This window comes from Leucopleurus acutus (assembly GCF_964270905.1).
Source record: "Leucopleurus acutus genome assembly, chromosome: 9".
Classification (NCBI taxonomy): domain Eukaryota; kingdom Metazoa; phylum Chordata; class Mammalia; order Artiodactyla; family Delphinidae; genus Leucopleurus; species Leucopleurus acutus.
Window position 1 is genome coordinate 6,151,256 of NC_139144.1, and position 22,994 is coordinate 6,174,249.

At 47.9% G+C, this 22,994-nt stretch overlaps 1 protein-coding gene across 2 annotated transcripts in view; it reads right to left on the reverse strand.

Annotated features, from left to right (window-relative positions):
- The window catches only part of COBL (cordon-bleu WH2 repeat protein), a 259,101-nt gene that overhangs the window by 57,277 nt on the left and 178,830 nt on the right, over positions 1-22,994 (reverse strand). For both annotated transcript variants that reach the window (XM_082846931.1, XM_082846930.1), the window contains 2 exons: positions 7,121-7,259; positions 4,067-4,237 (listed from right to left, as the gene is read on the reverse strand). In XM_082846931.1, coding sequence (XP_082703057.1) covers positions 4,067-4,237; positions 7,121-7,259 — 310 coding nt within the window. The remainder of the gene's footprint in view (positions 1-4,066; positions 4,238-7,120; positions 7,260-22,994) is intronic.

The following is a 22,994-nucleotide window of genomic DNA, read 5'->3' on the forward strand; positions in this document are numbered from 1 at the left end:
GGTCCTTGCCTCGTGGACTCTCCCTAGAGCAGATCTCAGCCCGGCAGCTGGCTTTCCTCGGGGTGAGCAGGTGAGAGGCTCCAGATGGAACCCACAGACTGTTTCCACCTAGTCTCAGAGGTGACAAGTGACTTCCACTCCTGCTGCCACATTCTACTCATTAGACACGAGTCTATGTTCAAGGCGAGGGCTACATAAGAGGGTGAACACAGGAGGTGGGGGTCATCGGGAGCCAGGGTACCACAGGGCGTCTTGACAGACAGACCCGACCAGGAGACAACTGAGGAATGGAAGCCCGGGCTGGGATGCTAAAGGTGTAACTGCCAAGGTCTCCGATGCAGTGCTGACACCATGGGAACATCCTATAGACAGACCACAGTGCCGGCGCTGGATGCCCTTTAAGACCGGTACAGCCTCTGAGTAGCTTCAACTAGTGGGGTAGCACACACAGGCCTGTGCAACGAGTACGGTGAGAAGTGGAGGAACACCTAGAGGACAACAGGAGGGAGGGGTAGCCATGCCAAAGACCAAAGGGCTCCTAGGCTGGAGCAGGGTGAGCACAGAGACCCCCGCCCCTGACTGTGCAAGAGAATGTGGAGATCACATCAATCTGACATCCAGGCTGGGTCCCCCCAGATCTGGCGCAAGGGCTGGCTGTGGAAGGTGGCCTCTTGGAGCTGAACAGATGCACGAGGGGATGGTCATTCTACCTCTTCCGACTACAAACTGTACATTGGTTCAAAAAGAGCTCAGGAGATGCAGATAGATGTGGCACTGACCTGGAACACAAGTCTCCTCCTGTTTGCTTCTGTTCCAGGTCAACATGGTCTTAATGGCCACGGGTCAAGCGCTGCTAACACTTAAAGCATAAAAATAGGAAAGATGACTTGTCCTTGGGTCAGGGCTTGGGGCCCACCTGGTGCCCAGGTCAGCTGGCAGAAGGCCGGGGACAGAAAGGAGGGTTGGAAGCCATAACGGGAACACCAGCAGAGCCACCAGGATGGGAACCAAGATTCTGCAGAGGCAAGGCTCAGGGACAGGGGGATGGCTGGAACAGAAGGTTCTGGAATGGGAGAGATCAAAATAGGAGGTGTGGTATGAGGACCTGTTTCATGTCTTCTTTGCCACCTTCTCACATCTGCGTACAAATCCAGTTACTATTAATTCACTGCTACCTAAGTCTTTCCATCTTATCTTTGGCTGTGCTGACTGGTTTTCAAGACAATGTATCTTACCTCTTTGTAGTAACCTAAGTGGGACATGCCACCTGTGGTACAAATCACAAAGAAGGTGCACAGCCAAAGGTGCCCAGTGGCAGTCTCTGGCATAGTGGGAGGAACGTTCGGGCTGGGGCAGGCAGAGGCTGAAGGTCAAAGACGCCATAATGTCGATTCCTGCCGGACGCATTCCGCAGTGAGACCAGGGGCCAGTGATGCAGCTGCTTCTGGCTCAGCGTCTCCCCAGTGAGGGTGGAGCGAGAACTCGCCCGGCCTCCAGGGACTCAGGTCTGATTTCCACCACTAACACATCGTTTCTTAGACAGAGAACACAGGTCTAACTCCGGCTGAACACACGGGGAGACACACAAGAGCTTACGGCTGGCAGATGAAAGTGCCTGCTGAGCTCCCATGGCTACAAACAGATGCAAGTTCGATGGGCATGCAGGTGAGATGCACACACCCACAAGGGGCGGAAATCACAGCCGGCACTCTACATGCCGACAGTCCATAGCTCCCCAGAGACAAGGGAGAGCAGTACCCAGATCTCAACATGGTGTAAGAAATGAAACAGACGACAACAAAGGAGTCGTTTTCCCTCACTTTTTTAAAGACCTGAATCAAAGCAGGTGAACTGCTTTCTGCCTGGCTGGGCAGGAGATCCTAGTTTTTCCTGCTGTAAACAATACCCGGGACAGTCCTGCTAAATAAAAGCTCCAAGCTGGATGCGTTAACCCCCGGGGCACACGTGGTCAGGAGGACAGGGCTAGGGGACAGGAGGGGTCCTGCTATGCCCGGGCCAGGCTCTCCGCGGTCCTAACACTCACGGGGCCCCGCTCTGTTCCCCCTGTGCTTCTGTGCTCTCTTCCCGGTGTTCCTGTGGGCGTGTGAGAGGGGATGAGAGGGAAGGAGGGCAGGTGAGTTATGTCCAGGGCAGGGGAAGGTCCTCGGACATGCACGTGGGGAGAGGAAGACATGGAGAGAATTGTCCCGGGACAGGAGGAGACGGGAGCCTCCAGGCAAGAAGGCAGGGAGCCTCCTGTTCTGTCTGAGGCTTGTTCGTTCTCTACGCAGACCTTTGTTGGAAAGGCTCCCAAGGGCAGGGATGGGATGTATTTCCTCAGCGCTGGAGAGACCCAGGGGGAAGCTCTTCTTCTCCGGGCTGATGCAGGCCTTTAAAAGCTGAGGACCTTCCTGGCAGTCCAGTGGTTAGGACTCTGAGCTTCCACTGCAGGGGGTGCGGGTTCCGTCCCTGGTTGGGGAACTAAGATCCCGCATGGCGTGCAGCGCGGCCAAAAAAAAAAGGCAGCTGCTAAATCTTGTCCTCGGTCTCCCCAGCAGATGCCACACACTGTCCCCCCAAACCCAGGCAGGGGCCCGGGGGAAGCTGGGGTCTGAGGGTTTACATAAGGCCAAGTGTAGGGCAGTCCGTGGGCCTGGCTGTCCCATCCTGTTAGGCCCCCTGAGCTCCTGGGCTGTGGCCTCTCCTCCCTGCCAAGGGCCACCCTCTCCCCTCAGTCCTTCCTCCCTCACGGGCTCTCCAGGGGGGACAACCCCCGGTGAGGACCACGGGAGCGGCCACTCAAAGCTCACGGCCTTGGCCTGTGGGGCTTCAAATCCACTCTCTTCAGAGATGACACAGCTCCAGAGCTGTCTAAGCCTCGGTGTCATCTTTCCGACTCATCTGTCTAAACCTCCATTTCTGAATCCCCTACGAGTTTCATTTGCATTCGGAAGCATGTCCAACGTCAAGATGATCAAACAGATTTTGAGGATGGAAAAGAAGTCTTTGTGAAAAGATCAAATGAATCAGGATTATTTTGCCTAGAGAAAGTTGGTAAGTAATCCAACGATTATCTTCTTTCCCCAGAAGCTGGCAGGGAGCTAGCTGTCATTTCCAAAGAAGACAGAAAAAGATCAAGTGGTTCAATGGTGGAAAAGGATGGACTTCCTAACCAGAGGGCTGCATATCTCATGTGGGCGCCAGCTGTTCCTCGGGCTGAATGCACAGAGACGTTTCACCATCGGGAAAATGCAGTCCTGGATGGTACCTGCTTTATAAGGCAATAGCCCAGCACAGCTCAGGCATCCTGATGGAGGGACGCACCCAGGCTCGATGTCCTGTGTGTGTGTGCGTGTGTGTGTGTGTACAGTGAAATACACAGAGCTAATATCCAACTGGAGGTGGGAATGCTATACATGGTGCTTATTAAAGTCCAAAAGAAATCCCAGGAAACAACGAAGAAAGCCTGATCTCAGACAGGGTGTGACAAGAAACAGAAACAAAATGAGCCTTTAATTGTGGCTGTCGCTAGACTCAAATTAAGCTGTTTCCCCTTCTGGTACCTCAGTCTCCCCTTCTGCGGGAGCTTGGCCACTGGCTGTAGGGTTCAAAGATTCTAGTCCATCAAGTCCCCCCAGCTCTGGAGCACAGCCGCCTTGGCATTCACAGCTGGCCTGAGCGAGCTTAGCAATAGCCTATACGATCGCATCGTTGCTGTGCTGTGCTGTGCTGAGTGGGCCACCTGTGGGCACTGCGAGGACAGTTCTAATGTGAGGGACGTTTATTTGCTCCTAGCTGCTGTCTCCACCCACACGATGCAATTCTGGCTTAAGTCTAACCACAACATGAATGATTAATGGGTTAGATCATTCTTCACGGGCACCTGCCTGGCATTCGGAGTGCATTCACTGTTAGCTGGACACACTGCGTTGAGCGTTGAGAGAGTAAAGCTGCAGGGAAGAGGCACACACATCCCCAGGCAAGAATGGAAAGTCTGGAAACCCAGCGCCGACACCAGAGACCAGAGAGGTGAGGCGTCGACACAGACGAAACGAGAGGCACGTACGTGTGGGTCTCAGGTCCGAGGCCTCGGAAACAGCGCCTTCCCCAGGAAAGCCGAGAGGCTCTGCCACGTCTGTGTCAGGAGGAGGGTAGGGTGGGGGTGGGGGAAGCACTAACTGGGGGGGCCCCCGAGCAGTGCCTCTGGGAGGCTTCTGTGGCACCTGTCGTCCGACACCTACGTGGAATCAACAGGGATTACTTCAGAAGGTTAAGCCCAGAGGCCCTCTGTCTCCAACGGAAGGGACGTCACCATAACTCAGCCACACCGAGAGCGCCTCACAGCTCCAGATGCAGACACACCTGCACTAAGCCCAACCTCACCCGACATCGAATCCAACCTCAACCGTCACCAAATGCAGCCACACCTGGAACCAAATCCAAACACACCCCGCAGCAGATCCCACCTCTCTAAAGTGTTAACATTTTACATACGTGGGGTCCTATCCTTGGGTTAATCTGAATGTACTGCCATTTGTTTCTGAAAGGCACAAGTATTTTTAAAGGCTGAAATTATTATTAAGAGGTCCCTAAACAGCTCTGTCAACTTCAAAGGAACTCTTTTTCTTCACGTTAGTCTTTTTCAGGTTCACAGGGTTTTTAGCTTATTCTTGTTGCTTACTTCTATTATTACCTATTACAGATCCAATAACCCCTAATTTGATCTACCTCTTTCAGCCCATTTATACTATCCACCTCTTCCATTGTTTGCGGTAACGGTTTTTAAACTTTGTTTTGAAAAGGGCTGGAGAAAGGGTGGGGATGTCCCCGAGGCCAGTCTACCTCTCAGACCAACCGAGCAGCCCTCTTTGATCTGTTCACATTGGGAACCTATTTACCATTTTCTATAGAAATGGTTATCTTCTGCTAATAAAGTTTTTGAAAGTTAATGACAATATAAGGAATGATAGGAGTTACTAGTATCATAAACTGTGCTCATGATTATTTCTTTAAAAAATACTGTCTTCAAGCTCTAAAGTTTAGAATCTTCTAGTAACTAATAGAGTCTACACTTCATGCCCTTCATCAGACTATTAATAAAAATATTAAGACATCATTTCTTCATCAAGAAATATATCCATTATTCCTTCTCTTGCTTATAGTTCTTTAGACTTGGAAAAATATTAATTTCCTCATATATACACATCATCTCCTCCCTCAAAGTGCACATAAGGCAAGGCGTCTGAATAAGTGTGGTCTGCTTGGCCCAGGTAAGCACCTGACATGGCAAGGCAACCCCAAGGGCAAGGCAGGTAGAAGAATACCCTCTCTACCGGAAGGCTTCCTTTTGTTTACCAAGAAATTTCGGTCAGGACCCAAATCCAGCCGGCTGCAATACTACTTTAGTGCAAGTTCCAAAAACATTTTCAATTTCTATCTGCAGCTGTCTGAATACACAAAGAAGCTCAGCGTATTTTGTTGTGGCTTGGGCTACTTTTTCAAAATTATTATCTTTTAACCTAAAGCCAAGACTTTGGTTAAAAGTTCTGCTGTAGTGCCGTTACTGTACTTTTAACTCATGGGGATTTCTGATGGGGATGGAAGTCTGCTTTGAAACGGTCACCAAGACCGCTGACCTCAAAAAATATTCAAAGTTATTGACGGGAGGAAGGGAGCTTCTGGCCTCCTCCTTAATCCACAAAACAGAAGTCTATGGACCAGAGAGAGACCCACAGCAGTTACTACCATGCATACCTCCTCTTTGCGCATGTTCCTTACAGAGGGAACTGTCCCTACCATTTTCACTTTAAAATGCCCTTCTCTCTTTTTCTGAGACCCCTGTGAGTACCAGCTGCCCACCCCCAGGCCAGGCTCTCCAAACTCGTTGCACACAGACCTTGGTCCTTCAAGGCTGAATCGGGAGGTCCTTCCAGGGGTTAAAATGGGCTGTCTGGCCTGGAGGTTGGCAGGATTCACCACATCTACACTACCCTAACCATGGATGCGTCTTAGAATTTCAACAAGGACTCTTAATCTGAGTTCTTCATCCATTTATGAAAAAAGTGGGGAGAAAGCTTGGAAGGCGGAATGGGAGTCTCATTATGGGAAAAAAAAAAAAGAAAACCAGGTTTATTTGAAGGAGCTTCTGATCACATTTCCTTCAAATCAGATAGTTTCTCCTTTGGGAACGATGATGGACTGACATGAAATACTGGCTGTATCTCCTCAGCAAAATCGATTCCCAGTCTGTGAAATGCTAAGACGTTAAAATCGAGGTATTGGCCAGGGGGAAAATGCTGACCAACAGCAAAGGAGCTCTTATGAAAGGTTCAGGGAGCAACAGTGCGACCACTTCTCCCTGGGCGTCTGTTCCCTTTGGGGGCTGCAGCCATGAGATCAACGGCAAAATGTGAGGCTGCCCGGGGGACTGAATGGCACTCCTGTGATGACTGAAGCACTTGTGTCAGGGGCTTATCTCGGTCCCTACATAAATGAAACAACAAACACTGAATGATTTTAGAATAAAATTGGCCATCCCTGGCTGGTGGGCCTACAGAACCCCATCTCTTCTCTCCCTTGTAACATGAGGGACTAGGTATCGTGGTCGAATACGTCTCTGCTCACAGACACCAGGATTGCACCCTCTTTACTCTGGCTTCTCTTTTTCTCAGAGAATACCATATAGGAAAGCTCTATAAGTGGAGATCAATTTCAAACAGGGTGCTCAAAAGATGACTGAACTGTTGTCACATGACCTACTGTATAAACGCCCTGCGGTCGAGACGTCTTCCACACCAGCATCCGTGGGCGCCATCCTGGGACTCACCCCCTTCGGTCAGGGAGGCGCCGTCCCCCAGCCACACTCACCAGCTCTCCATCACTCGCACTCTCCCGAGCCTCTTGACCAGCACGCCTTTCCCACCTTCTCAACGCCCGCACCACCCCCAGAAACTATGCCTGTAGGATGCCCTTGACTCACAGCCGTTCATTTCCAGACTTTCTTTCTTTAGCCTAAATGCTTTCCGAGTTAATGCCATCATGGAGGAAGCCAGGGCAGGGGTGAGAAGCAGCGCTGAGATGCAGGCCAAGCACCCAGAGGCGCGTGGACGCCATCACTCACCCGTCCTGCCCTTCCTGTCCTCCTCCCTGCCCTCCGTGCGGGGGGGCACCAGCGGGCTGGACGGCGGGGGCTGGGGTGCAGGGGGAGCTGGTGCACGCCTCTTCTTCTTCTGTAAGTCCATCTGTGACCCCAGAGACACCTGCGAAGCACAAGGGAGGACAAACAGTCAGTGTCAGGGCGGCTGTGCACGTGAGGGAGCTGGCCGGCGTGACGGGTACCCTGAGGAGGGCTGGCAGGTTGCCGGTCCCCTTTCTGGGGCTCCTGGGCAGGTGGTGGAGGCATATGGGTGTGAGGGCTTGCTGGTTGCCCGGGATGGCCCTGAGGGGTCTGGGGATGCTCAGAGATGCCCCCCAAGACCCCTAGGTGGCAGGGGGCGGGGGCTCTGCCCCGTATTTCCTAGGGGCTCCAGGCAAATCAGAAGACTTGGAAATCTCTCCTCAGCATAACTATGAGAAAGGGGATCCTGAGCTCTCACTTAAATGCAAAGAAGAACTATTCCTTCTGGAAGCTTTACCAAGGGCCCCTGCAGAGGAAGGACAGAGGGCATCTCTGGCCTTACCCTTGGCCTTTCTCTCGCTCTCCTGCCCCTTCAGCCAGGACAGCAACTGTCCACAGGCCGACCGCCCCGCACCCAGAACCGCAATGGATTTGCCAGCCCATGGGACACGGGCATATGGGACACCACGCTCCCACCCAGCACGGAAACCCAGCTCCTCTGGGAGACTCAACAGTGACAGATGCACAGCTTCTAACGGCGGCTTGTTAGGATCGAGCAGGTCTCACTGTTGAAGGGGAAATCCGTTTTGTCTTCAAGGCTGGATTCACTGATTCCAGGTCTCTGTTCCCGAAAGAGTGCAAACTGTTCCTCTCCTCTGCACTACAGACGAAGCTTTCCTGCCTCCACCCTCCGATGGGACTGCATGGAAAGAGCACTGCGCCACCTGCAGAGGATGTGCAAGGGCCGGCAAGATGCCTGCGCTTGGTTCCTGCCCTGGGGGGCTTACAGCAGCCTCGGACCTCCAAGCCCAAGGAGGCCCTGGTCCTTCAAGCGCTCATCCTGGGAGGGGTGCTGCCAACACCACCTGCTGGGCCTCGAGTCCTTCTCCTGGAGCTCCTTAGTTTATCAGCTCAGGTTCACAGTGGATGGAGAGCGTGTCTCCTCCTCCCAAGGAGGGGAACCTCCTCTGCTGGGCCGGACCTGGTGGTGTGTGTGTGTGTGTGTGTGTAAAAGGTCTTTTACAACTTCATCAGTAATACATATCTATTGCAATTTTTTTTTTTATTATAAAAGGAAGAAAAAAAATCCCTTAATTGACACTTGGTTAACTCCTAACAATTGGCATACATTGTTCTGGTCTTTCTGTTTCCTTTTAAAAGTCATATTTTTTCTATCCTTCTACCACAATACATTATAACCACCTCCTATACCTTTAAAATTCCATGTTTTATGAAAAACATGGACATGAAAAGGCAAACAGTTCCACAAGGCTTAGAGTCAAACCCACAGCTCCTAGCCCACTCCAACAGCAGCCACTTCAAACTACTTTTCGTCCAGCATTTACTCCGTTTTTCTACATAAAGAGCTTATTCTGCTGTTTCTTGACTTTTCCCATGTTAGATTTTGGCTTCCTACTCCAGAAGTTCTTTGAGACACAGGCACACACACAGACACACGACCCCACACATACTTTTCCTCCCCAGTCTTTGAAAAAAAGTTAGAGCACAATATTCCAATTAACATTCACTATTTAGTTATCCATATAGTTATAATAGATATTATAATTATGAAAACAGAAATTTTCTTCAAGAGCAACTTTCTGCGGCCGAGACCTATGTGTATGTTGACTACATTTTCTTCCTAGATGAACTTTCGTTTGCTGTGAACTTGATAACTGATTTGTCTTCTTACTTTTCCTTCTCACTGAGTTTCCTGGAAATTCCTTTGCCCAGATTTTTTAGCCTTTGCTTCCTGGGTCCTACGCCTTTTTAAAATTCACTTCTTCATTTTAGGGGCGCACTTTCTACCAGCTTTCTGAGACAAGATGGGTATGGGGTAAAATTCTGAGATCTTGAAAACCTAAAAATGTTTGTGTTCTCGTACACTGAGCAGTCAGCATGGTACCTGTGAGGTCCACACCGGAAAGCTCTCTCAGGATGCTCGGCTCTCACTCCACTGTCTTCCAGCCTGCAACCCTGCAGTGGGGACAGCCGCCCCCATCCCAACCCCAGGCTGGCTGGCTGTCTTCCTTCCTTCCACAGGCTTGAGCATCTTCTCACTCCTTGAGCCCTGGACCATCCTGCCATGCCCTGGGTGAAGGTGCTTTCACCCTCTGCTGGGTCATCCACGGACCCCGGCCATCTGTACACTCTGCGATTCTGCAGAATGTTCTAGTACTCTTCCTCAAAGATTTTCTTCTTCCTTCTCTTTTCTCCTTTCTTTCTGGATTCCAATTAGTTGAACGCTGCAAGTTCTAAATCAATTTTCTAATTTTTCTTCAATAGTCTTTGTTTTAATTGAAATACAGTTGATTTACAATGTGTTAATTTCTGCTGGACAGCAAAGTGATTCAGTTATATATACATTCTTTTTTATGTTCTTTTTCCATTATGGCTTATCAGAGGATACTGAATATATTTCCCCGTGCTATACAGTAGGACCTTTTTGTTTATCCATCCTATATATACTAGTTTGCATCTGCTAATCCCAAACTCCCAGGCCACCCCTCTCCCTGCCCATCCCCTTGGCAACCACAAGTCTGTTCTCTATGTCTCTGCGTCTGTTTCTGTTTCATAGATGGGCTCATTTGTGTCATATTTGAATATTCTTGACTAATTAACATTTTTCCCTCCTCTCTTAGAAATGCCCTTTATTTCATTATCCAACTCTTCTGGCTTTTAAATTTTCAGTTACTATATTTTTAATTTCCAAGTGCTCTTTCTTGTTATATATTTTTTGAAATAGCTTCATGTATGTTTCCTGGATACATTCTCTTCTCTTTTCTCTCTGAGGCTAATTTATATCTTTAAAAATATGTCTTTCTACTCAGCCGTAAAAAAGAATGAAATAATGCCATTTGCAGCAACATGGATGGACCCAGAGATTGTCATACTAAGTGAAGTAAGTTAGAGAAAGACAAATATCATATGATATTGCTTATATGTGAAAACTAAGAAAATGATACAAATGAACTTATTTACGAAACAGAAATAGACTCACAGACATAGAAAAGAAACTTACAGTTACCAAAAGGGAAAGGTGGTGGGGAGGGATAAAGTAGGAATTTGGGAGTAACGTACACACACTACTATATATAAAATAGATAAACAACAAGGGAACTATACTCAATATTTTGTAATAACTTATATGGGAAAAGAATCTGGAAAAAATATATATAACTGAATCACTTTGCCGTACACCTGAAACTAACACAACATTGTAAATCAACTATAACTCAATAGGAAGTGACTTTATTTCCATTTTCTTTTGTTATACACACTTTTTCTCCAAGTTCCTTTTTTCCTCTCTTTGTCTTGGCCTCTTGTCTGTCACATCCTGACCTTGCCTCAGTTTCTGGTGATGCTTGGCCAACTGATCCTAATTAAGTGTGTTTCTGTGGACAGGGTCTGTGGACACTCATGGGATTCCATGTGGGCACCTGGGAAGAGATGGTGAGCTCACTGGGGGATCCCCAAACATCCATATTGGTAGGATCCTCTCTTCCAACCTCCTGCCGGCAGGTGGCAGCTGGCCTTGCAGAGTAGGGTCCAGTGGGAAGGCCTGGGCTCTCATGTAGCGCTGGGCTTCAGGGCTCCCTGACGTCCTAGAGTCAGTCTCTCTCCTTCTTTCTTGTCTGGAGTTCATGGGCAGACCTGCGGCTGCCCATGGCAGGGTGGGGCCTGGAGGCCTTGCTGCTTCCCAGCCAGACAGCCCGTCCTTGGTCAGCAGCTCTCCTGCCCACTGCTGTGCAGAGGACTCGCACCCACTGTCCTGAGCCTCGTGGAGGCCGGGCCTCTTCCGATGGCCTCTCCACCCGGCCTGCACCTCTCAACTTCTTCTGCTCTGCCACGAATTTAGCACCATCAACTCATTCTAGTTCCAAGTGTTTACTGACAACCGTCCTTGTTCCTTCTCCCCTTCTCTTTGCCGTTGCGGACTAATGCTTTTTATTCATTTTAATGGGGTTTTGAGAGGAGAGAGCTAGACTAGCTCGTTCCATCAGCCACGTTTTCCCATATCTTTTAAAGGCTGCCCAGTACTGCATGGATTCCTCCAGCCACAGTTCATTCAATTCAGCCCCTCTTTCTTTGGTGGGATATTAAGACTGTGGTTTTGGCTATGACAGATTAAACTTTGTAGACCTCCTTTATCTTTCCCATATGTCTTTTTCTTTCTCTCCTTTTCCTTTTTTGAGTTTCCAATACATTTCTTGACTGCAACCTCTGAGGTAAGGAACATGTAAGGCTGGAGGAAAATCAGATTCAAAAACTGTTTCCCAGTGTTAAGAATCCTCGTCACGTGGTTACCTCGCACTGAGCTCGGGATCAAAGTCACCAGGATTTTTTGAAATAAATGGTTGTCAAAGCTTTCCACTTTTCTGTTAGCATCTGTGCACTACCCTGGTCCTTGGTTCTCACTGGGGCCTGGGTGCCCAGGGGGTGTGTGGCTGGGCTCTTGGGATACCCTGCTCGGGGGGTACCCTGGTCAGGGGTGGGCCGCCTGCTCTTATCTCCACCTGTCATAATCCCGTCTCCCCCTTTTGTCCGTCTGCGGATGACGATGTTGAAAGGCAGAGAGCCTTGGCTCTGGTGCCTGGGTTTCTTCGTTCAGGGGTAACATCCATCCATTCATTCATCATGGCGCCCAAATGCTATGCGTCTGCCTGCCTGTATTATTTTCTGTACACGTTTCTCAATCTCGCCTTAAAAGATGGTGAGAGACTTCATCATTTGTTCACTTGCTCTTTCCATTAACCAACAAGCCACTGTTGACTCCTTATGCTGTGACAGGAATGACAGTGGATTCAAAGACAGATAAAGTTCCTGACCTCACACGGATGTCCACCATCGAATGAAGGAGAGAGAATTCTATAACATTACATGATCTTCTTTTGGCTGGAGACACCGCCAAGAGCTGTAATTGGGGGCTGACGTGGGGACGTGGCTTCCTCTGTGAGTTCACGCTGGTTGATCAGCGCCCGCTAAGCTCGCACTGACGTCTGTATAATAATGACGTGCTCCGGATTCTGCCGAGTGCCAACGTCAAGTGGGAGAGAACTGAAGAAACAAATGGATCACGGAAGCAATTCTGGCTCACCAGCTTGGAAAAGCAGTTTTACCCGTTGAAAGAAAGTTCTGGCTCACTCCTTGTTACAAGATTTGGAGAAACATCAAGACCCTCAAGCCTTTGCCAAGACGGCCCAGCTTTGCCCCTGGCTGTCACTTTCCCAGAGATAATCACAGCCACTCGACAAACAATGGCTGGAGACGCTGTGTTTTCCCGGCACACGGCGATTTCTGATCAATTAAGGCTACTTCTGATCAATTAAGGTAATGTCTTTGCAAAGTGTTTTGGCAAAGTCTGAGACTCCAATCAAGACACGATCTAATGGGCAAAAGTTTTTTTCTGCAGCTTTTGTTAGTTTAAGGTGTTTAAACAAAAGTGTTCTGGTAGATGTATTTACAGACTTCTAGAAAATATTGTTAACATGGGCAGCAACGGAGATTTATTAAACATTTACTAAGGGTGCCAACAGTATCTCGTACGACTACCTCAGTGAGGTAATTTCACTACCTCTGTATTACAAAGGAAGAAATTAAAGCTTGTAGAAGATTACTTGCCCAAGGTCAGACAGCTAACAAGTGGGCGGAGTGGAGATTCGACACTGGTTTAAACCATTCTCCTCAGGTGTGGAAGAAATAACTCCTTCAGTTTTGAGTAGAAATGTCCATTCCTAGGATTCCATAAGCAACTAAAGCCCGAGGAATCCTCACTGTTCCACGTGGTACCGTATCCACCTGCTGGATACATCAGAAGCCAACCTGTGCTTTACTTTAAGGCCAACGCCTATCTTTAGCACATCCTTTGAGGAGCACTTGAAACCTAGTCCTGCTGACGTTCTAGAACTTGTACCTACCACTGTTTTCCTTCTTAGAACCAGGACATGCCGTGGCCACTTTTGTTTAGGCAGGGTTACTTTTACCCTCCATCCCCTCTGGTGACCAGTAGCCAGGAAGCGTTCCCCAATGGCAGAATCAGAGCCCTGGATATCTTGGTTTTTTTTAGAAAGCATTCGTTCCACGGTGGCTGCTTTGGTCTCTGAATCTCATCGTGTCGGTCACGTGTAATGTGACTAGACTCAGAAAATTGTTTAAGAGGGAAGGGAAGTGCTGATGTAAAGAGATTGAGTAGGACTCTTACCATGAAACCCAGGGCCACTGTCCCCACCTTGGCTTCTGCACCTTGCTCAGGGCGAAGCACTTGGTAGGAACATAATCAAAAGTGACTGACTGACAGCGTGTGTGTGTGTGGGGGGTGTCTGTGTATATGTGTGTGTGTGTTTATTTTCCACGCTCCTTTATAGTTCTCATCTACATGCATACACATTTTCACATTATTCTTGGAGGAAGTGGACATATTCCTCTAGGTTTCAAGCGTTTAGCTACAGAAGACACACCACTAGATTTGAGGGTCTGTCTATGTTATGAAATAAAATAAGTATGGTTTTCAGCACTTTGCATCGACTTATGTGTTCATTTGTTCTTTAGTTCATTCTTTCCTCCATGCATTCCTCCATCCATCCATTTGTCCATCCAACCATCCATCCATCCTTCCATCCTTCCAAGCACATGGGTACTTGGTACCGAGCTCCATGCTAGGCACCAGGCACACAGAAGTGAAAGAAGGAAAACCAGGGGCATTTCTTTCAGCCCTATTGAACGGATGGCTCATGTGGGCTTGGCTGTGCTCTACTGGGTCCCTGCTGTCTTGCCTTTCCTCAAGGTGCTCCTTCAGCCTGGAACGCCCTTCCTTTCCCAACGCTTCTATCAATCTTCTGCCCCTGCTGAAATCTCCCTCGCTCTTTAATGCTACTTCTTAGAGGAGACCCCAGAAGTGCCCTGGGTGGCAGTTAGTCAGCCCCTCTTCCTGCCCGGATGCAGGAGGGGACCGTTACTCGGAGGACCATCCTTAGCTGCCCCTCCCTTGGTTTGAGCTCACTGCTGCCATGCCCAGCTGCCCTGTTAGCCTGGGAGCTCTGCACAGCAAAGGGCATGACTTATTAGTCTCTGAACTTCCACAATTCCTAGCCTAGGGCTTTTGCGCTTTAGGAATCAAATGTCTGTTGAATACGAGAAAGAATGAAGCAGGCATTTTATATAAATGGAGCATGTTATGGAAGGAATTGACAAATATGAGAGCCTGTAAGCACAACACAGCCCTGGCCCTGTATTCTCATTTCTGTGTTGTGCAAAATGAAAATACTGTATTGTTTTTACTCTGACAAATGAAAGTCACATATGCGCACTAAAAACAGTTCAAATAATAAAGGGGCACATAAAGTACTAAGTGAAACTCCTACCTCACCTGTAGCCCCAAAAGATAACCTCTGTTCAGCTTGATGTGTGTCCCCTCAGTGTGTTTTCTGTGTATCTATATATGTGAATATTTACAGAAATGAGGACATGCTCTCTTGATGACAACTGCTCTTTTCTCCTGTGATGCTGTCCATTGTTGGGTGTGGATTTCTCCAAAGTCCTGAGGACGGGAAGGGCCCATCCCTGCATGGACCACCCATATTTACCTGTCCTCAAGGTTTGACATTTCTGTTATTTCCAATTCATTGCTCTTTCAAATATTCTTTATTCCTGTCCTGCCCCTAGGTTCTTCAGAACCATTTTTTTTTTTTTTTTTAGATTCCATATATATGTGTTAGCATACGGTATTTGTTTTTCTTTTTCTTACTTACTTCACTCTATATGACAGACTCTAGGTCCATCTACCTCACTACAAATAACTCAATTTTGGTTCTTTTTATGGCTGAGTAATATTCCATTGTATATCTGTGCTACATCTTCTTTACCCATTCATTTGTCAATGGACACTTAGGTTGCTTCCATGTCCTGGCTATTGTAAATAGTGCTGCAATGAACATTGTGGTACATGACTCTTTTTGAATTATGGTTTTCTCAGGGTATATGCCCAGTAGCGGGATTGCTGGGTCGTATGGTAGTTCTATTTTTAGTTTTTTAAGGAACCTTCATACTGTTCTCCATAGTGGCTGTGTCAATTTACATTCCCACCAACAGTGCAAGAGGGTTCCCTGTTCTCCACACCCTCTCCAGCATTTATTGTTTGTAGATTTTTTGATGGTGCCCATTCTGACTGGTGTGAGGTGATACCTCATTGTAGTTTTGATTTGCATTTCTCTAATGCCTAATAACTTTTTAAATTGAGATTCTTTAAATGCTAGGATTAGCATTTTTTAACGATTAAAATGATTTTTTAATGTTTACTTTTGTCTGTGTGAGAGAACGAATTTGTAGTTCTATCCATTAAGCTTTTTCTGTCAACTGTGGTGTTAGCCTTTTCTTAATAATCTCAATATGTACGTGAACTACAAATATGTTGTGAATATTTTCCCTAGTTCCTTATGGCCTTTTAATGTTCTGCTTTTTTTTACTTTTTTTGGAATGTGAAAGTTTATCTAATTCAATCTATCAGGTGCCCCCTTCTTTTTCTGTTTCTAACCCTGTGCCATACTAAGAAAGGGCTTCTTGATTTCAAAATCTAAAAGTCCCTATTATTTTAATGGAGTTTCCTGGCTTACTTTTTCACACTTTTATTTTATTTTATTTTATTTTATTGCGGTACGTGGGCCTCTCACTGTTGTGGCCTCTCCCGTTTGCGGAGCACAGGCTCCGGATGCGCAGGCTCAGCGGCCATGGCTCACGGGCCCAGCCGCTCCGCGGCATGTGGGATCTTCCCGGACCGGGGCACAAACCCGTGTCCCCTGCATCGGCAGGCGGACTCTCAACCACTGCGCCACCAGGGAAGCCCCACACTTTTATTTTAAATCAACCTGGGCTTAACTTTTTACATGCTCTTCATTTCCCCCGAAGTGATTAAACGCGCTTACAGCACAAATGACAACTAGTTTATAAATCTGCAGCCACCTACATTATCGTAAAACAAAATTCAATAAATCACACACAGAATGAGGTGTGAAACACTGGTGTTGTGACTGATGTTTCCTTTCGTCCCCGAAGTATCTCATGCAGCAAGAATCTGGCCTGCTGGGAATCTCACCTCTTCAGAACCCAGACCAGATCCATGCAGAACTGGGCTGCCAGCTCACGTCCGGGGTCAGCTGCAGGAGGCTCCTGCCCTGCCGCCCCGGCCAGGCTCCTGCCTAAGCTCTGTCCCTCGAGTCACCTGATTTTACCTCCACAAAACAATAAACCCAGAGTTTCCTGGGAAGAGTCAGTGTCAGATCTGAGAATTCAGAAAAATTGGTGATGCAGTCTAGAAAGATTTCCCTCTGTACTGCTTAAATAACTTCTACAGAAAAGAGACTTATACTTTAAGGGATAAATCCTTAGTCATCTAAGTCAGTTATTTCTTTATCATGTTCTCATTCTCCAGGGACACCAGGATGCCAACTTTATAGTATAATGAGGTTGCTCCGGATTAAAATTTAAACCTACATTTTCAACTGTTCCTTTTACACGGTGATTATTCCATCTAATTTTCCTTTAAATACACTTGTACTTTTAAGAGAATGAGCACGAGGATTATGAACAAGAACAGCCTAGAAAAATATATCAGCAAGATGAGAGCGTAGCACGGTGGTTGTGCTTGGACCCTGGAGGCAGAAAGCCAGGTTAGAGTTTTGCTTCCACCATGAGCTGTGTAATATTGGATAAGTTGCTTAACCTCTCTGTGCCTCAATTTATCCACTGGTAAAACAGGGATGAAAATAGTTACTGTCTCTTTTGGTGACTGGGAAGATTAAGTGAGTCATATCATGAAAAGTACAGAGGATGCTGTCCTCACTGCTGGGCAGCTTCTACCAAGATCTTTCACCTTCTTATCCTCCTCATCACCCTCCGAGTCAATGGCAGACAATGCAGTGGGTCCCCAGACAGCTGGAGGTCACCCCAGAACCAGACCTGGCTGGACCCAAGTCTTGGTTTCAGCTCTTACAGGGAATGGCGGGGTCCTCGGAGAACATAGTCAAGCTCTGCCTTCCTAGTTAGGTTTCCGGAGGTTACATGCGCTGACAATACCACCCTGCAGGACAGTGTGGCCGCCCTGGGGGCTGCGAGTAGCACAAAATCTAAGCCAGCTGCACACGCTTGCTCAGATACCAATGTCTCTGTGCCTCACTTTCCACTTTTAAATGGAACAATAGTAATGCCCACCCCCCAGGGCACCACGAGGCGTCACGTAAGCATTAAATGTGTGCTCAGAAATATCTCCAGCAGCTTGAAGTGCTGCTAGAAAGTGATATATCTGTTTGCTCAAGAAACAGGAGTCAAGTTGAATAACATCAAAGAACACAAAATCTTACAGCTGGAATTCCAACTCTTATTTTACCCATGAGAAAGCAGAGGACCAGACATTGAATGATGTTTTCAAGACCGACTCCACCTGACTCACCTTGATTAATGAAAGAGAGAGCGATGATGCTTCCCAGCTTATGTGCTGGGAGGAGGGAGCCGTGCCGAGGCTCTCCTATGCAGCCCCATGATCTTGTTTAATTATCAAAACCACCTCTCACTGTCCAGAAAAGGGAAGTGAGCTTGGAGGGGCTGAGTCACCTGCTGAAGGCCGCAGAGCTGACTGCTGTCTGACTTCTCTGTGCCACCTGCTTACAAAAGCGGGGGGGCGGGGACACACAGTGGGCTGGCCCATGGTCTCCCGCATAACGCTCTGCCTCGAAGGTGGACTGTTTGCTTGACTTGCTGCTGTCTCACTAGCACTGGGAAATGTCCTTGGCATATTTTGGGTGCTCACTAAATATCCCTCAACTGAGTCAATGCTGTTACCAAAAGCATCCGTATGATGAAATCTGTTTCTCCCTTAGGACAGGTACACTCATTGGGTGACTTTCTAAGTGCCTATTACGTGTCAGATACTGACTTGGCACTGAGAATAAGAGGTGAGCAAGACAGACAGGACCTCGGGGCTGGTTTTATTGGAAGGGACGTGGGTGATGACCAGACGTCTCGTGGACAGTCCTTGCCACGCGGGACACCCCTGGAGAACCAGTTTAGGGGGAAGACGAGGCTTTTGGTTTTGGCCACACCTGTGGAGCTTTCTGGAGGGCAGGCTGGAGGTATCCCACCGAGACACTCGCATGGCAGTGGCACCGAAGCGAAGCACGAATGGGACTTCCCAAGAAGAACGTCGGGGAAGAAGGGAAAATACAACCCTAAGACGGTCTAACTTTCCTGGGGCTGCTTTAGGATGGAAGATTCTGGAAGGCCGCTGGAGAGTTGGAAGCAAGCCGAGGGGCTCAGCAATGTGGCACAGGAAGTGACTGGGAGGGTCAGAGCCTGCCGAGCTCGGGCAGGGTAGGGGTGTAGAACGCCATCATGCAGGGGGAGCTGGCCCTGGGGGGGAACGGGGCACCCAGAGCAGAGCAGCACGGAAGAGCCAGATGGGCTGGGCGGGCAGCCCGGGGTGGTGTGCAGCGGCAGGGGGTGTGACAAGGATGAGATGGGGCAGCAGCGGGACAGGCGAGGGGCTGGGGGCTCGCTCACGGGGGCCTTTTGCCTGCACATTCCTCCTCGGGCTCCTGGGACCTGAGCCAGCCCCAGAGGCGGTCCTTGGGCCACTTCCTTTTACCCCAGAGAATTTTCAAGGTGATTCCTTCCAGATTCAATGCCTTTAATGCCACCTTTGTGCAGAGACTCCCAGATTCACAGCTCGGCCTGAATTCCTCCCCTGAGCTCCAGGGCCACACACCTAAATGCATGCTGACAACAGCACCTGGACATGGGCATCTCCGCATGTCCCCAACCAACCCCTTGCTTCTCTCCCCAGACCCGCTCCTCCCCCAGGGTAATGGTCACTCCCTGTTTCTAGCGGTTCAGGGCCGGATGCCCCAGGCGTTCTGGAGGAGCTCACACCCCTTCAACAGGCGGGTCTTTCTCCGTGTCCCTGTCACCACTCGCTTGAAGCCACGCTCATCTCTCACCTGAACAAGTGTGGCAGTCCCTCCCTGGCCTCCCTGCGCCCACCCCAGACCCTTCCACATGGAAAGCCAGCCACGCTCTGCTCAAACGTCTGCAAATGCCTCCAGTCCCATGTCCTGCCTGCAATTAACATGCGAGGGCAAACATCTCCTCAAGATACTGATGTCATTTCCTTTGGGAACATACCAAGAAGTGGAACTGCTGGGTCATATGGTAGCTCTATTTTTAATATTTAGAGTAATCTCCATACTGTTCTCCACAGTGGCTGCACCAATTTACGTTCCCACCAGCAGTGCAGGAGGGTTCCCTTTTCCCCACATCCTGGCCAACATTTGTTATTTCCTGTCTTTTTGATAAAAGCCATTCTGATGGATGTGAGGTGATACTCGTTGTGGTTTGGATTTGCATTTCCCTGACGATGACAGATGTGGAGCATCTTTTCGTGTGTCTGTTGGCCGTTTGGATGCCACTTGTAACAACACGGTTGGACCTTGAGGGCATTATGCTAGGTGAGATAAATCAGACAGAGAATATAAGGAATCTAAAAAAGCCAAACTTGGGAAAACAGTAACATGGTAGCTACCGGGGGCTGAGAGGTGAGGAGACAGGAAAGAGGTAGTTTCAGGAAACAAACCTGCAGAGCGTAGATGAATAAGCCCTGGAGACCTAGTACCCAGTGCAGCGATCATAGACAACAATATTGTACGATAATCATCAAACTTTCTAAGACACTAGATCTTGATTATTCCCACAAGAGAAAGAGAAATGATAATTATGTGATGGGACGCAAGTGCCGACTGTTGCTACAATCAGATTATAGTATATAAATGTATCAAATCTGCACGTGGGGCACCTTAAATGTGCACAACGTTATACGTCAAATAGATTCCGATGAAAAGGAAAGTAAAATCCTCTGGCAGAAGCAGCCGAGGTAACTGGATGGGAGTGGAGAGTGAGCTCTGGGGAGAGGCAACCTCTGCTGTGAGATCTGCCGTAGAGCAGACCTGCGGGTCGGTGTGGACCAGGCTGGCACCCGGAGGGGCTCCAACCTGCTGGCCAGGTGATGGAGCTAAGCGCACCCACAGCTGTGCTGGCCCAGCTCTGTTCTGGGCACCTACAGAGATTGTGCAAGAACCCAGACAGATAGCAATGATGCTGGCCACGGCCAGTGCCTGTAAGGGGAGGAAGGGGAGGTAGCATCCAAGGAGGAAGCAGAGTTCCAAGTCTGGGGCTTTAGGTCAAAGAGCGTCACTCAAGGAATGAGCAAGCCCCAGAGCTGGCCGTGGCTGGCCCCTGCGAGGGAAGAAATGTCGCTGCCGTATCAGTACACAAAGGATGTTGCAGCCATCAAGCCATCACGTTACAGCGGCCCTGACGGTGAGCCCTGAGGGAACTCAGGATGGAAGCAGGATGCCTTCCATCCAGCCGTCAGCCACTGCAGCCCACGCCAGCGGTGCACCCTGAGGGGACTCAGGATGAGAAAACACAGGACACTGGCCCCAGAGGGCTGAGGTGCAGAACAAAGGGATGATGTCAGTGAGCCCAGACTCTGGCATCTTCCCATACATAGAAAAGCGCTAAATTCCTTAACTTGAGATGTCTGGTTTTCTTTAACTAACTAACAGTAATCTTTTGATGTTCCCACTACCTGGTCTTTGTTGCAAGAATTCCTCTATATCCTGGCTCCCCGCTTACCTCTTGGGAGCAGTCCCTCAGAGCAACCTGACAGGCTGCACCCTGGGTTTCAGTCCTTAGTTTTGTCTGCCACATATAACATAATTCTCAAATTTTAGGTTGTGCGCTATTTTTCAGTCGACACCCCGAGGGCATGTTTCCGTTGGGATTTACTTGTTTCTTCTTGTTTACTCATTTATTTAGCCGTGCTTCTCTCAAGGATGCTTCCTTTCCAATGCACCCGGAGACACAGCCCTCAGCTCCAGTCTGCTGAGCCGATCTGTCCTCCAGGGGTGTCTAAACACCTGCCCTCTAGACCCCTCCCCAGGTGAGACAGCCCTTGGGGAACCAGGGCTCAGGTATTAGTACTAACGTGTGACTTTCCTTCTGGGAATTTGGGGAGGCGAGTCAAGGAGATGGTGACATCATATCCTGATTTTACAGGGGTCCCTAAATCCCACGATAAAGAGTACATCCACCCCATTACCAATGACATAAAATGTGGGGACCCTGAATCTTAGATTTCCCTGTACAGTCTTAATTTCAAAAGTTTATCTTGCTGTCAGAGGATATCCCACCATTTAATTTTGGTCATTCTAAATAAAGCAGCATTGATTCTGTGTGAGTGAACATCATACTTGATGAAAGCAGTATCCTGGCTGGGTGTTACCTGGGCAGATGGTTGGCACAAATTCTAACTGAACTGATATGTAACCATTTCATCCCTAAAATGAGCCCTTCTAGGAAGTATACAAGCCATACATCACAGACCTATGCCCAAGGTGTGGGGAATTTTTATCAGTTATTTGCTACCATTAGATGACTAAGGTCACCATAGTTTTGGCCATGGAAATTCCGGTATCCATGCAATGTTTTGGGATTCTGCTTTATTCTTAGGCTACTAAGAAAGGCTGAGATCTTAAAAGTAAACATTTGGAAACAGCCTCAGTGTCTACCACATGGAACTGGCTAAGTGCTTTATGGTGGACTGGCTGGCTTTTACACAGCCCTTAAAATGGGGACTATATTTATGAACTCCTGTGGAAAAGAGCCCCAAGATACATTCTTAAGTGAAAAGGTATAAAACAGTTTGCATGGTATGTTTCCATTTGTGTAAAGAGGAAGCCATTGCTTATGCACAGACACACACACACACACACACACACACACACACACACACACACACACACACACACTATATCTGAAGGGTACAGAGTGACCATACATATTACTATACTACTTGTTCTTGGGGAGGAGAAGTGAGGGGGAAAAGGATGAGGAATCATTTTCACTCTATATCTTTTGATATTTTTGGAATTTTGAAACATGTAACAGTATTACCAGTTCAAAAAATAAATTTAAACAAAACCTTAAGAAAAGAAAGAAAGAAAGAAAGAAAGGCTGAGAAGACTCCACCCAAACTCTGATGCCTCAGGTCAACTAAATGACTCCCTTTGGTTGTTTATATTCCATCAGCTAAAATTAAAGCCCTCTTCACAGGTGGGAGCAGGCACGCTGCCAGGGAAAACAATTTCTATCATCACCATCTTTGGTAACTCCAGAAAGAAAAACACTGGGCATGCTTCATGGAAAGTTATGAGAAAAAACAAAAGTTGCTATTCCAGCACTTTCTTCCTACCTCAGTTAGAACAACATGCCCTAAAACAGAATCTGATTATGAGCTTTTGGTTTTTAAATAGAGATTTTTAACATGGAGTCCTCAAGTCTGATTTTCCTTCCTATTTCCCAGTGTGTACCAAAGACTCTTACACCACTCCAACAGACATTTATGAAGGGTTAATTTTTTCTTCTAAAATTGCATCAGCCAGAAATCTGGGCAGAGATAGTTCTCTGTAGGTTTACAATCTTTTTGTTTTTATTTTAATTTTTTCTGGCTTGCTTTTCTTTTTGTAATTTTTAATTTTATTATACTTGATTTACAATGTCATGTTAGTTTCAGTTGTACAGCACAGTGATTCAGTTACACGTATGTACATATATA